We start from the raw sequence: 15,070 nt of genomic DNA, 5'->3' as shown, positions 1-15,070 counted from the left end.
TGCGCTCCTCGCGCGCTGTTGGTAACAGAAACCATGACCGGCGCACCGCGCGACCCCTTCTACTCTTCTCCGTTCGGTCCGTTTTACCGGAGACACGCGCCCTACCCGGTACAGGCGGAGTACCGGATGCACGAGCTCAACAAACGGCTCCAGTCCCGGCCTGAGGTGAGTGATTACGAATAATAAACAAATAGCCCAGACAATAGATCAGACTCCCCTATTAAAGATGATCCCTATTTATTATGATTATTATTATTATTTTGGAATTAATAAATAAAAATAAATATTATTTAGCTACTTCAATGCATTTAATAGTAAGAAAAAAATTATATATATATTTCGATTAGATATTATAGATACTGTAAATAGATTTACCATACAATAAACCCTTATAAATGGATGCATTCAATTTACATCACCAAAATGTGATTTCACACACTCAAAGACTTTGCATTGGATCATATTTGACTGAGTGCACAGCACTAAAGCTCTTTCCACAGGTTTGGTAAAATACCAACTGCACTATTGATTATTTTGAGCTTTTCAAGAACACAAACCTGAGCTTTTACAAACAGCACACTCTCCATTAGAGAAGGGACAATAGTGTTAAATAGAATATAATTCTTCTCCCTCAATAGGTGCCATTATATAAACCGCAGCTCAAGCGTTGTTAATATCTGCTTGATTCCTTCAATGTGCGAGCAAAAATAATCCACTTGAAATTGTTCTTTTAAAATAATATTGCCTCTACTCCCAAAAGTGCAATGTTCACAAAAGAAAGGGGAAATAAAATGTATCGGCAGGTGTGTGAAATGCAGCTGTGCACACATGGAGTCAAAGCAATCTAACAGATGGTGCTATGAGAGAACTGTTGGAATAATGACCAATGGACCAATGCATAATATCTCTCTTTTCACATATTTAGAACAGGTGCACACTGTATTTCCTGATGCACAAAGGTATTAGAGCTGTCAAAATGCAGTTTATTGTATCCCATTGTAGTTGGCTCAATCTGCGGTGTAAATGGCTGTCTTTAATGGGGTAAATCAACCTTGGGTGTGCGTTTATAATAAACAGAGTGCTTTGAAATGATAACCACTGTGCCAAGTTAAATTATAGTCATTTCAGATCATTCAGGGGCCAAGATCTTCTGTGCCTCTCCTCTGTTACTCAGTGTTAAATGTTTCTGAGTGTGTGTAAATGTGTCCTCCCACAGGAATGTGATATTCTGTGGTGGGATGCATTCTGCACGGAGTTCTTTGAAGAGGATGCCACATTAACACTCTCATTCTGCCTGGAGGAGGGACCAAAGACATTTAGTAAGTGTCTGTGTTTGTACATATCATAACATTAAAATGTCTGTGACCACATACTTTAACGCAGTGTTAGCTTTGTGGTTTCGCTTCAAGACTCGCATTTTAAATTGGACATCAAATGGCGACCCAACACAGTACCAAATTTGTTAATCATAAAAAGTAGGGATGCACGATACAACATTTGTTTGCCGATACGATAGCTAATTATTTCAAACAACATCTGCCGATGCCGATAGTTTAGGTACCTTGTTTCAAATGGCTGATAATTCATTTAGTTGAGTGTTTTTTAGGGTATAGTGTAATAGTAGTGCTTTTTATGTTGGTTCATATGGTCCTGGAGTGCATTAAGTTAAATGTATTTGGCGTAAACGAGAGACTGGGCTTGAGCTCTGAGATTCCCCCCTGGACTAGATGATGAAAACAAGAAATAGAAAGACAGCTTTGAAATAATTGGAATAGGTGTTATGAAATATAAAGGTGGAGATCAGGAGGTGGAGGGATGCTGGAAGAATCATCTCTGATGCTTATGTATCCTTGGGATATGATTGGCAGGCCTAGATGAAGAAGCTCCTCCCGAACTTACGTTTGGAACGTCACTTATTAACTCACATTAACATTTTTAACTCACATTCAGTCAGTGCTAAATATACTGCTTTTAGCCTCACATTAAATTTCGTACATGTACGAATGCTCTTAACTCAAAATGAAAATTCTCTCATCATTTACTCACTCTCATGCCGTCCCAGACGTATATAACTTTCTTTCTTCTGCAGAACACAAATTAAGATTTTCAGATGAATATATCAGCTCTGTAGGTCCATACAATGCAAGTGAATGATGGACAGAACTTAGGAGCTCCAAAAAGCACATAAAGGCAGTATATAAGTATTCCATGTGACTCCAGTGGTTTAATCCATGTCTTCAGAAGAGATATGATTGGTATGGGTGAGAAACAGATCACAATGTAAGTCCCTTTTTACTATAAATCTCCACTTTCACTTTTAGTTCCACATTCTGTTTTGGCATTCTTCATGTATATCGCCACCTACTGGCTGGGGCTTATCAAAGATGGAGATTTACAGTTAAAAAGGACTTAAATGTTGATTTGTTTCTCACCCACACCTATCATATCTCTTCAGACAATATGGATGTTACCAAGGGCGTAGCCAGGAAATTACTTTTGGTGGGCGTCAATAAAAATGGATGGGCCCAAATTTGTATTTACCAACAGCTAGAGAAGCGGCGCATTCAAACAGTTCATTTAACACTTTCAGAAATCAGAATTTAAGCATTTTTTAAACTACTTTATACATTTATATTTGAAGTCAAAGTATAATCTCTATTATACTGGGTGGGCCATTTGAGTGGGTTTGGTCCCCGCCCCTGGCAGCGGTAACTGCTCCAGGCGGTTGGTTGGGAGCCCCTCCTCCTCTCACTGCTTCCAGGCAGCCAGGCTCCTCCGTCCTCCGGCAGATACCCACGGCTGCTCCTTTGGGGTGGATGGTATCGGCGCATCCCTCCTCCTTCCCATGATTCGGCACCAGTGTAAAGGGAGGTTAAAGGGAAAGGAGGAGGCGAGAACTGGCTCAACAATATAAATAATATTTTAATTTAAAACTTAACCAAAAGACAAGCACACACATAGGTGTCGGACAGCTGTCCGTAACTCTCTCTCTCTCTCTTTAGATTAGTTTTGGGCTTGTTTAGAGTTAGACAGGAACTAGTGCTGGATTTCACGTTCTCATTCATTTCTTATTTACAGTGCATTGGGTAAGATTTGATTGACAGGTCTGAGGTGTTCAAATAAATATGGGCCTGCAGACTTCACACACCTTTACTGCAGTGATTGACAGCTCTAGAACACAAACTGCTCTGTGCACACGCACAGCCTGCTGGACTTAATGCCTGCAGCTCTATTCAGTAGCCGGTTTGTTTGAAACTCTTAAGGGACCACATGCAGAGACACACACACACAAAGACACAATTATGGTTGCCAGTTAAGGTGTTCGGCCAGTGTGCAACTTAACATTGAGTCTCCTCCAAGTTTGCAGTTCATACCATTCTTGATATTGAGAATTGTCTCTCACTCTCATACTTCGTTCCCAGCCATCGGACGCACCCTAATCCCCCGTTTCTTCAGTTCTCTATTCGAAGGAGGAGTCTACGAGTTGTTTTTTGAGCTGAAACAGACAAAGGAGTCGTTCAACAACTCAACGATCACTGTCGATTCTCATCACTGTACTATGACAACACAACATGGCAAACCTACATTCACTAAGGTACTGTGCACATACACAGAATTCTGGCTCTCTGTGTCCTTGCTTCCTCATTTTGAGCACTAATGTATTCCTCATTGTGAATTCTGGGCTGGAAGTGCACAAAACAAAAAAGGAAAATATAACCCAGTGTCTCTCACCCTCCCTCCCTTTTACCTTCTCTCTCTCTCTCTCTCTCTCTCTCTCTTTCACTCATCCACAAAAACTGCTCCATCTCTTCTACCCTATGCTATTGTTCCGTCCTATAGGTTTATGTTTCAGGATTAATAGGATGGTACAACAGTATTGTTAAACCTTTTGCATATTAAGCAAGAATATGACAATCCAGTTTGGCAAATGCTCTTCTTGCTTCTATCTAATCTGTTTTACACTGGCACTTTGTTCCCAAACAAAGCCCTATTGTTTGTAAGGCCGCAGGAATCCAAGATTTCCAGCTATTGGACTGGGTGTCCTATGTAATATCCATATGATATGCTACTATGGCACCCAAAATCTTCCACCTGTCAATTAGCGAGAGAGTTTTGTCCAACTTTGCTCTTTAGTAAATTAACATTTGTGAATTCCATATTGATTTGGAAGACTGTATGTTGTAGCTAAGTTAAGCAGAGACAGTTCCAAGGATATGTGTGTGTGTGTGTGTGTGTGTGTGTGTGTACTGGAGGCATTGATCAGAGCGTGCCTGCTGGGATTACATCAATCCCGTTGCTATGCCAACCTCGCAGCTACCCTCAGTTCCCCCGGCAACTGAACGTTGGGGTTCAGAGTTCCACACAGAGAATCGTCAGAGTCTTTCTAGCAAGTCAGTCCACTGTCGGCCATCTTTGGAACGCTCTCGGGAGGCTATTTCCAGTCATGAAAGTGCAGCTCCTATCTACTTGAATGGGGAAAGACCGAAATCTCAAAATGGCTTGGTCAAGATTATGATCAAAGATCGTATTTAAAATCAGCAGTAAAATCTGACAACACTGCAATCATAAATTGTGATTCCTTACCCAGATTTAAAAAAAAATTAAAATTTTCCAGGCTTGTACAGCTAATGCACATGTGCGTTCTATAGTCGATTGACAGGTGATGTCTGTATCTAAAAGGTGATTGGCTCTTTTAACTGTACGGCGGGACTTTCATTCAACATACGATGACCGTTGAGAGCTCAGAGCTCCTTGGTTGGGCGTTCCAATTTCTCCCATTCATTTTTAATAGAAGTGGCCCGTCTCTGATAAATAATCTCTGGAATCGTGCATTGTGCTGAAAATGCTGCTTTAATGAGTGAGCTGTATAATTTGTTTTGATGTAAATGAACAGAAAGGGTAACAAATAGTTAAAAGTAGTTTTCTGTAATGTTTTTACAGAAGATTGTTTTTTTTAGAGAAGATTATCCCTCTCATTTCCCCTCATTGTCTAGAAGTTAACACATTAAAAAGGAGCTGTTGAATTAGCCACGCCCCCTCATTCCAAAACCCCGCCCTCCAAAAGATAATTTTGAGACCAAAACTGAGCAAAAGAGCAGCATTGTTTGTTGCTGTGGCTGTCAAATTCAACAGTGGCACAATAGTGCCCTCACCTGACAAACATTATGAATTACAGCCTCAATGATCCACTTCAAATGCAACACTATGAGAACGAGCAAAATGATTGACAGGTGAAAAGAGACAGTGTCTGTGGTCCACGGACAATTTTTGTTTTGCTGTTTATAAAGTCTACAGCTGTCACAGAGTCCGGTGAGATGTCTCAGGACACTTATTTCTTATTTAATATCTTTAAGGGAGTAGGAACATTAAAATGACGGGTAACAAAGTAAAAGGGGGAATAGGGGACAGCCACACAAACCGCACAAAGTCCTGATTCTGTTCCTGTTTTTTCACAGGTGTGTACAGCGGGTCGTCTGTTTCTTGTGTTCACTTTTGACGACCTCATGAGAATCAAAACATGGCACTTCACTATCACACACTACAGTGAGCTCATCCCTCGCAGCGTTTTGGCTGTTAACGTGAGTCACTTTTCATTTAAATCAAATGAGGTTCACAGTCCTAAATATTCCTCATACAAGATCATATAATGCTATTTAATGTTCATATAATATCTGCTCATTTAAGTTAGGAATGGCAAACTACCATAGTACTACAACAAAATGAGTATGTATACTAGTAATGTATTAGTGTCAGAAATGTACCTTTACATTATGGTGCAATATTTGCCCCCCTGGATTTGATTTTCAGGGGCATTTTACCATTATTACCTTCATGAGGGCATTTTGTCCCTAACCATTTAAAGCAAAACTGTGTTTAATCCGTTCATGACAAATACTTCAATTTAATCTCAACATGAATTCATATTTTATGCCATAATATGGATTACAGGGACATTTAAATAGATTATTAAGAACTATATCAGATGTTACAAATAAAAAACAAGAATTCATGTCAAGGGCATTTCTTGCCCCCACATTTTGAATTTCAGGGGCATTTTTGGAGGCATTTTTGCCCTGAGCCCTCCTAAATTTCTGGCCCTGGCATGTATGTATACTGTATAAAATGCCGTTTTCTGCATGCATGGAATACCTGGCAAAATGTTCAGCATACTGTATAAAAATCACACCGCGTGGAATACTGTATCCCGCTATAAATACAGACGTGACCTTCCCTTTCCAGTGTGACGAATGACCCGGAAGTAATATCCGCTTCTTGACTCAATGCTATTTGATTGGACTGCCAAGGTTGAAGATGTTTCTACACCAAATTGGATTAAGAATGCAAGTTATCCCTCCATTTCAAGCGTGATGAATGAACCGGAAATAACAACAGCCACAATGTTTGGACATCTCCATCTTGACTCATTATTTGATCGGACTTTGAAGAGTTAAGACGTTTATTTGTTTTACTAAATTGGATTAAAAATGGATACTAACGGTTCCACTAATCTTTCCTCCATTTCTTCGGTCCAATGAGACTTTCTTGAGACCGCGGTCATGCTAGTTGATGTTCTGTTGCAGGTACATCAGGACTCCTCCCACTGAAACGTCCCGTGCCCCGTTTCTTGCTCTCTCATTGGCTGTAGCTCAACGCTGCTATTGTATTCAGTCAAAACATATTTCACATTGCACGATTTGGAGTCGCAGACAGGTCCAGATATTTAACATGCTAGATATCTCGCTGACATCGGCGATGCGTCGGCGCTTCTCTCAAATCGCGTCTTTGATAGATCAGACATTGCGTTCGTCGCTCACGGGAGCGAGCTCCGATTTGCCTACGATTTCAGGCTTTTGTCGGCGATCTCCACAAAACTGTCGGGGGCGAAAATCGGGCTTAAAATCGTGTAGTGTAAACTCGGCATAACACAGCTCGTATTTGTGACTTATACACTAATATATTTAATAATATTTGATAAGTTAGGATGTTGGGACAAAATTGGATTAGAAAAATTCAACTTACTATGTATTATTCGTCTTTGTTGGACCAACGGCAGATGGGGGGTGTATTCAGAAAGCTGTTTTGAAACATCGTTTATTTTTGCGATTCCGTTTGGTGACACTAGTGGCGCAGTTCAACAGTTCACACGAGTCAATAATTGATCATGTGACTTAAATAAGGCACAGTTCTTATTATGTTGACACTGTGTGTGTTTAAAATGATGCTCTTCACATCAGTCAAATCCTGCTTATATTAGAGCTCTTTTGTAACGTTGTAGAGGAACATTTTGCAATAAACATGTTTTACAGTGCAACGCTTTGTTTGGCTACTAATATCAATCACACCCTTTCATTAAGAATAATTAAAAAACAGTTCTATTTTACAGTAGAACCAGATTTTCTGGTTGTGTGGTGCGTGCATCTGTCTGCATGTTAGAACACACAAGGTATTTCCACAGATGCATTCATAGGTAACCGGTTGTGTTCCGACTAAAAGCATTTCAGCCTTTTTTCGCAATCAAGGTGAAAGCATCCAAACCTTTTAGCTAAGCTGTCATCGTGTTGCTATGGAAACATCCTGTAATGAATTAGCGCTCTATCTGGATGGAGCACTAAATAAGAGAGAGAATAAATGGACTTGTGCATGCGTCTGTTCGTCTTTGTTAGGCACAAGACCCAGGAGTTGTGGAGCAACTGTCCAAAAACATCAGTCGAGTGGGACTTACCAACCTCACAATGAACTACCTCAGAGTACGTCACAATCACACATACTGTAAACACACTCACTCACACACAAATGGCCATTTTAAACAGGATGAAAATACTCTTTTGTTTGTGTGTAGTTGTGTGTGATTCTAGAGCCGATGCAGGAGCTCATGTCTAGGCATAAGACACATGGACTGAGTCCCAGAGACTGCCTGAAGACCTGCCTCTATCAACAGTGGCAGAGAATGACAACACCGCCAGGTCTTACACACACACACTCACACTCTCTCACACACTCACACACACATTCACTCACTCACACACACACTCACACACACACACACACACTCACTCACATACTCACACACACACTCACTCACACTCACACACTCACACACACACTCTCTCACACACTCACACACACACTCACTCACACACTCACTCACACACTCACTCACACACTCACACACACACACACACTCATACACACTCACACACACACACTCTCTCTCTCACACACACACACACACACACACTCACACACTCATATACACTCATATACACACACACACACACTCACACACACACACAGTTGTGTTTCCATGTTTTATGGGGACTTTCCATAGACATAATGGTTTTTATACTGTACAAAATTTATATTCTATCCCCTAAACCTAACCCTACCCCTAAACCTAAACCTCACAGAAAACTTTCTGCATTTTTACATTTTCAAAAAACATAATTTAGTATGATTTATAGGCTGTTTTCCTCATGGGGACCGACAAAATGTCCCCACAAGGTCAAAAATTTCGGGTTTTACTATCCTTATGGGGACATTTGGTCCCCACAAAGTGATAAATACACGCACACACACACACACACACACACACACACACACACACACACACACACACAAAGTGACATCGCCAACTACTGGCCTGGCATGCATAATATAGCGTTTTTAGTCGTTTTTGTGGATCAGTGTGAACAGGGATCGTTTTGACAACGTTGCCGTCTGTACGCAAACTTTTCAAAAACGCAAAGGAAAAAAGTTTCCGTTTTTAGTACATCATTGTCATGTAAACGTACCTATAGTTAAAAATGAGGGGTTTTCAAATTGGGGTCCGAGGAGCCCCAGGGGGCCTATATTACAGTTTATTCTGGTTTCTTAGCACCGCAAATCAATTTCAAGGCTTTAGCACAGGGGTGGGGAACGTCAGGCCTCAGGGCCGTAGAAGGCCCCCGACACCATTTGAGAAATCATTTTAAAAGCAAAAAAATGCCCTTAACTCATTTAACTATAAAAACTAAATTTAAATAAAATATAAAAATTATTACAAATATTTTTAAATGATAACAATGCAAAATATCATATAATAGAAAGGCCTTTTCGTGTTACCAATTTGTGCAAGCAATCCTCGAATGGGTTCCCCACCCCTGCTTTAGTACAATGACAATATGAAGCCAATTAAACTAATATGATGTCTTATAATAATATTACACTTACGATTTTTCTCATACATTATAAATGGATCTTTATATACATGTATGAATATATATACATAGCTGCCATAATATTTTAGGAAAGGGGTCCCTCGCAAGAGTATCATCATATTTGGGGTCCTTGGCATCAGAAAGTTTGTTGACCTGTATCAGTCATGACTTAAATCACTTATTGACCATATGTGTTGTTACTGCATTTTGTCTTTGCACAGCAGCATAGATCTCTATTGTGTTTATATGGAGCCAATTATAAAACTATAGACTAACTCAAACTCCAACCCCTCCCATAAAGCATTTTGCATTTTTGCATCTGTAGAATTTAAATAAAATATTTAAATTATTTATGAATGGGTTGTTGTTCCAAATCCCCCCACCCCCCAACCCAAACCCCCAGAGGGTCATTCTCCTACATTCTTCACTTTCACGTCTCCTCTCAGTTTTCTTACTCTCGTATACTCAGTCTGTCGTGAAGAATTAATACAGTAAAAACAGCCTGTTTATCTACCCCCCCCCAAGCCTTTCATTTGTTTCTGTTCTATTCCTCTTTTAGAGCAACACAATGCCATTACACGACAGTAGTTTGTCTTGTTTTCATACATTGTAAACATATTTCATATTCCTTATTTACATTTCAAAGTACTGAGCACAAGCTCTTAATGGTGTTGTGATTGCAGTAAATAATGAAGGCTTTGACCTTGCATTGTTATTTATGTCATTTTACCGCTCTTTTAAAAAAAGAACTACCTCCTGCTGTTCTGTGACAGTAATTAATTTACAATAAGCTCACTGTTCTCTCTCTTTTTCTCTGTTCCTTCTCTGAGGGTTTTACACCCTTGTTATTATTTACTGAAATAGAGATAATGTTCTCAGTATATGATTATGTTTGTTTCTGAATCACATGAGGTTGTGCTTTCTGGCTATTTTTAATTGTTTCGTTTCAGCGGGACCCTCGCCTAACTTCAAGACAGAAATATTACCCTCTAATTCCAAAAAAGGTATGTATGCCTACCAGTGCCCTTTCGTCAAAAAAAAAAGATAAAGACAAGGTTCTTAGTGCTTGAATGAGGTTTTTAGATATGTGAGTCCTGGAATACCTGGAAAAGTTTTCAGGTGCTTGAAATGAAATTGGAAATAACCCAGTGGGCAGACTGTGGGAATCCTGAGGTGGTGGATCATTTGTGATAATTATCAATGAACCGTTTGAACCAATTCACAAACTGGACTTGGTTGGACAATGCACGTTGAATCGGTCATTCCAGCCTGGTCTCATGCAATTTACGTGAGCACTGCAGCGTTTGATTTCAGCAAAACTGAAATGACGTGCTTCATTACACGTTTGGCTGCAGTTTTCAAGTGAAATGTCCAGCGGGGGGGCGCCAAAACCGAGCGAAATGAGGTTGTAATCAGACGAGGTTTTTCAGGTGAATTTTAGATGGAGGTTTTTTAATAAGTAAGGCGTACCTCCTTAACCTAAAACCTTACCGTAAACCTAACCAATGGTGTCCGAAAAGATAAATGAGAGTTTATAAAACATCCTTACCCTTAACCAACACCTAACCCTAACCGATTTTTGGAATTAATCCAAAACACCTGCAAAGGGTTCCTAAGCCTAAGAACATCCAACTTCTTTTGCAATTACCTTTTGAGGCTTTCCCTCCTTGTGGAGGGTGTCAATGATGGTTTTCTGCACAACTGTCAGGTCAGCAGTCTTCCCCATAATTGTGAATTCAACTGAACCAGACTGAGAGACCATTTAAAGGCTCAGGAACCCTTTGCAGGTGTTTAGCTGATTAGAGTGTGACACTTTGAGCCTACAATACTGAACCTTTTCACAATATTCTAATTTTCTGAGATTCTGAATTTGGGGTTTTCATAAGCTGTAAGCCATAATCATTAAAATTATATCAAATAAAGGCTTGAAATATCTTACTTTGCTTGTAATGAGTCTATATAATATATTAGTTTCACCTTTTAAGTTGAATTACTGAAATTAATGAACTTTTGCACGATATTCTAATTTTTCGAGTTTCACCTGTACTATCCTTTCGCTTATTGAAATTACAGATAAGTATTTTAAAATCGATAATTTAATGGGTTATCATTAGCTACATAAATTTGCAAAATTTTTAAAATGATTAAATATTTGATTAAGATACTTCAAAATCAACCTTTAGATATTGCATGCGATGATTTCAATGATCAGGGAAATGTTGATGTGTACAGTGACAAACGGGTGTTTAGGAAAGTGTTGCGGTAGTTTTTCTTGCTATTTAGTGTTTTAGGAAATGATAAAATCAAACTTGCCTTTTACCCCGGGGAGCCTTACAGGGGCGGATCATCCAAAAGGTTTTATGGGCGTGTGCCCAGGGGGGCAGGCCACTAGAGGCGCACGTGAGCAAAAAAATCAAAGCTGACGTAAACACGGAGATGGTGAGCAACAGCAAAATGTGTCCGTGAAGTGCATGTGCATAATGTACCCCACCCCCCCGTTCCAACGACTGGCTGGGCCTGGTAAAAGTGTTAGCCTAGGGGCCCGAAGTACCTTAATCTGACTCTGGGCCTTAATCTAGCCCTGTTGTACCCCTCTTAAAAGTCTATATTTAAATGCTTTGATGCCCGTATGAACCCAAGAATATTAGGAATCCAGTGCTGATTCAGTTGCTGCAATTCAATTGCTTTCACTCGTGTTGATTGACAGCAGAACCAGCCAAACCACCAACAAAGAGACGGAGGAGGAGGAACTCAGCTGGTAGCGCATCCAATAGCAGCACAGGAAACAGCAAAAAGCGCAGCCTGGCCAGTAACTTCAGCCTACCCTCACAGGTATGTCCACATGCACGGCTGTGTCTAGAACGTAACATCTCGGCAGCCTAAGTCTTGCAAGAGTCTCATTCCCATTACTAAAATTACGTTTAGGATTAGATTAGAGGGCAGGGTTAAGGTTAGGGGTAGTGGTAGGTGTAGGGTTTCTGTGGGACGCCATATAAACAGTGTGTGACAACGCATGTGGCTCTCGTGAGACTTTCGGCAACTGGGCGTTATCTTCTAGACACGACACACACAAACACACACACGGAGAAGCAGTGGTTCACATTGAAAATAGAATATAGGAGAGATATACTAAATTTTTAATAAGTAACACTTTCCAATGTGAATAAAATTGGTAATGCTAGAGTAATTTTTTAAGATATACTGTAGTTAATTGTCTGTTCTGATCAATTTGTTGATACTAATTAGCTGTAATTGATTTGATAATAATTAGTATTGTCCGTCTCTGGTCCCCAGCCTAAACATGTCTCCGGGGAAACGAGGGGTGGCGGGTGGCTGGAGGCGGAGCTTAGGTAGGTGAGTGACACATTCAGACAGTTATCACACAGCATGTGCTGTCTTAATGAGCTTTTTAGCAATGCAAATTTGGTTAATTAGCACATGTGTTGTTATTGACGTATTCTTAATCTGAAAAAATCTAATTAAAGACCAAAGAGTTAGTGTCTGAATGTTGTGTGCATGTGCGTGTTTGCATTTGAGTGCGCATTTTAACAAAGCTTGCGTATACACTGCACTCTTTTAAATGCAAAAAATAATAATTGGCCTACACATAATTTTATCTTAATATTTGTATTAATGTTATATTAATTTTAACTTGTAATATTGCACATTCTCTAGAGGGCAGCTTCTCCTCTGAGCATGCATTTGCCCCATTGCAAATTTTGCAAGGTTTTCCAGAATAGCGTCAATTAATGATTCTGCCTGTCTTCTTTCTTTCTCGCTCTCTCTCTCTCTCTCTCTCTCTCTCTCTATACTCCCCTGCCAATCCCTCTTTCCCTCTCTCACTCGACCCCATGCGTCTCTGTTTACGTAAACTTTTTCTCTCTCTTGCTGTAGGATGTGATGATGGTTGGCGAGCCCTCTCTAATGGGAGGGGAGTTGGGTGACGTTGACGAGCGTTTGATTACACGCCTGGAGAATGAACAAAATGACCCTGTCAATGGTCTCCATGACTACACTAACTCACTGACACTTGGAAACAGCAGCTCCTGGATTGGAGAGCACCCTAGCAACCAGGACAGGAAGCCTGACACCATGGCAACGCAGCAGTTAGAGTAATGTTATCTGACAATGGGTAGCCATGGCAACGGTGCTGTAAAGGGATGAGGGTATTTTCAACTATAGAGGAGAAATTGCAGGAGAGAAGGTGTATGTGTGTGTGCATGCTTGCGTTTATGTTGGTGCGTGTTGTGGTATTCCATACTTGAGACATACAGCTTTAACCAATTAGTGTAAGTATAAAAATAAAATAGAAAAACTGCTAATTGCTCTGGTAATCAGCTGGGTTAAACCCAGTGAAAGCCTTGTAAATATACAGATCTATCAATTGATTTCATATCAGAATTTCTTCAGCCCTTTTTTAATGTCTCAGCTTTGTTCTGTACGTACTGTTTGGTTTTGTTACAGCAACTTGATGGAAAAAGTCCCATTGTGAACGCTATAGTGTTTTTGAGTCTTAAGTTTAATTAATATCGTAAACCACCTGCAGATTTGAGCTGTTCTGTATTTTATGTATGGTTTTCAATAATTTGCATTAATAAAATGTGTTTGGTTATGATATCAGACTAATGTCTTGTCATTCAATCATTGCATATGTCATAATCTGAAACAACCGTACCGATAATAGACCTTATTAACGCTAGCGCCATCTTTGATTTTTAATGGGAATGACAACGAGGCTGTAAGGGATAGACTTACCATCTCTTCAATGGCACGAACGGTATAAAGCTGTAAAAACCTCCTAGATCACATCTGATTTTCAACAACTCATGTTGTCTGTAGTTCATTGTATACTAAATCTTAATGGACAGATATTATATCAATGTTTTGTCCGTGGAACGATCCCATTGAAGAGACTGTAAGTTTATCCCTCACAGCCTCGTAGTCATTCCCATTCAAAATCAAAGATGGCGCTAGCACGAATTAGGTCTATACATAATCGTACAGTATCTGATTCTATGTCTCCATAGTGGTCAAACAAATGTAGTACATATGCATCATCTAGTAAAGGGTTGGTTAACCCATAAATGAAATTTCTCTCGTCATTCACTCACCCTCATGACACCCCATCCCCGCGTTTTTATGTTGTTGGACTTAAGGGGTTTAAACAAAGGATGCATGTGACATGTATTACTTTTTGTCACATAATCGGAATCAAGTGGAACTGGTTGAGGCTAGAAAACATTTGCACACATTCAAGTATCCTATGTAATTGGCCAATATTTCGGCCTGGATGAAGGAACAACATCTTCAGCTCAACCTTGCCAAGACAGAACCCCTCATGATCCCAGCAAACCCATCTGTTTACCACAACCTCACTTTTCATCTTGGTTCAACTGCACTAACACCAACCGGAACAGCCCGGAACATAGGAGTGATGGTAGATGACCAGCTTCATTTCAAGGCACACATTTCATCAACCGCCTGGTCTTGCTGATTTGCGCTTTACAACATCAGGAAAATCAGACCTTTCCTGTCTGAATATGCTACACAGTTCCTGGTCCAAGCTCTGGTGATTTCAAGACTGGACTACTGGAATGCTCTGTTGGCTGACCTTCCAGCTAACACAATTAAGCCACTGCAGATGGTCCAGAATGCAGCAGCGCATATGGTCTTCAATCAGCCAAAAAGGGCTCTTGTCACCCCTCTCTTGATTTCACTCCACTGGCTAATTGTAGCTACCCACATCAAATTCAAGGCTTTGACTCTGGCTTTCAGGACAGTCAATAGAACCGCACCCTCTTCAATTCACTTCTTCAGGTCTATGAATGAGCGTTGCCTGGTGGTCCCATCACAAAGAGGCTCAAAGTCCATTT

The 15,070-nt window shown here is 40.2% G+C and overlaps 1 protein-coding gene across 4 annotated transcripts in view; it reads left to right on the top strand.

The window, feature by feature from the left end:
- Positions 1-13,759, top strand: part of LOC127652079 (LIM domain-binding protein 2-like) — a 13,823-nt gene extending 64 nt beyond the window's left edge. The window contains exons 1-10 of one of the 4 annotated variants that reach the window (XM_052138141.1): positions 1-165; positions 1,217-1,319; positions 3,423-3,595; positions 5,457-5,579; positions 7,665-7,748; positions 7,841-7,964; positions 10,148-10,201; positions 11,905-12,029; positions 12,492-12,551; positions 13,092-13,235. The exon at positions 1-165 is cut by the window's left edge and continues 64 nt beyond it. In XM_052138141.1, the coding sequence (XP_051994101.1) occupies positions 34-165; positions 1,217-1,319; positions 3,423-3,595; positions 5,457-5,579; positions 7,665-7,748; positions 7,841-7,964; positions 10,148-10,201; positions 11,905-12,029; positions 12,492-12,551 (978 nt within the window). In that variant the 5' untranslated portion in view covers positions 1-33 and the 3' untranslated portion in view covers positions 13,092-13,235. Of the gene's footprint in view, positions 166-1,216; positions 1,320-3,422; positions 3,596-5,456; positions 5,580-7,664; positions 7,749-7,840; positions 7,965-10,147; positions 10,202-11,904; positions 12,030-12,491; positions 12,552-13,091 lie in introns of all 4 variants that reach the window. The other 3 variants (XM_052138140.1, XM_052138139.1, XM_052138138.1) reach the window with 3 other exon arrangements.
- The last annotated feature ends 1,311 nt before the right edge of the window (positions 13,760-15,070 follow it).

The sequence above is a fragment of the Xyrauchen texanus genome, chromosome 11 (assembly GCF_025860055.1).
Source record: "Xyrauchen texanus isolate HMW12.3.18 chromosome 11, RBS_HiC_50CHRs, whole genome shotgun sequence".
NCBI lineage: Eukaryota > Metazoa > Chordata > Actinopteri > Cypriniformes > Catostomidae > Xyrauchen > Xyrauchen texanus.
The sequence above is the reverse complement of the archived record's forward strand: the minus strand, read 5'-3'. Positions and strand labels throughout refer to the sequence as shown.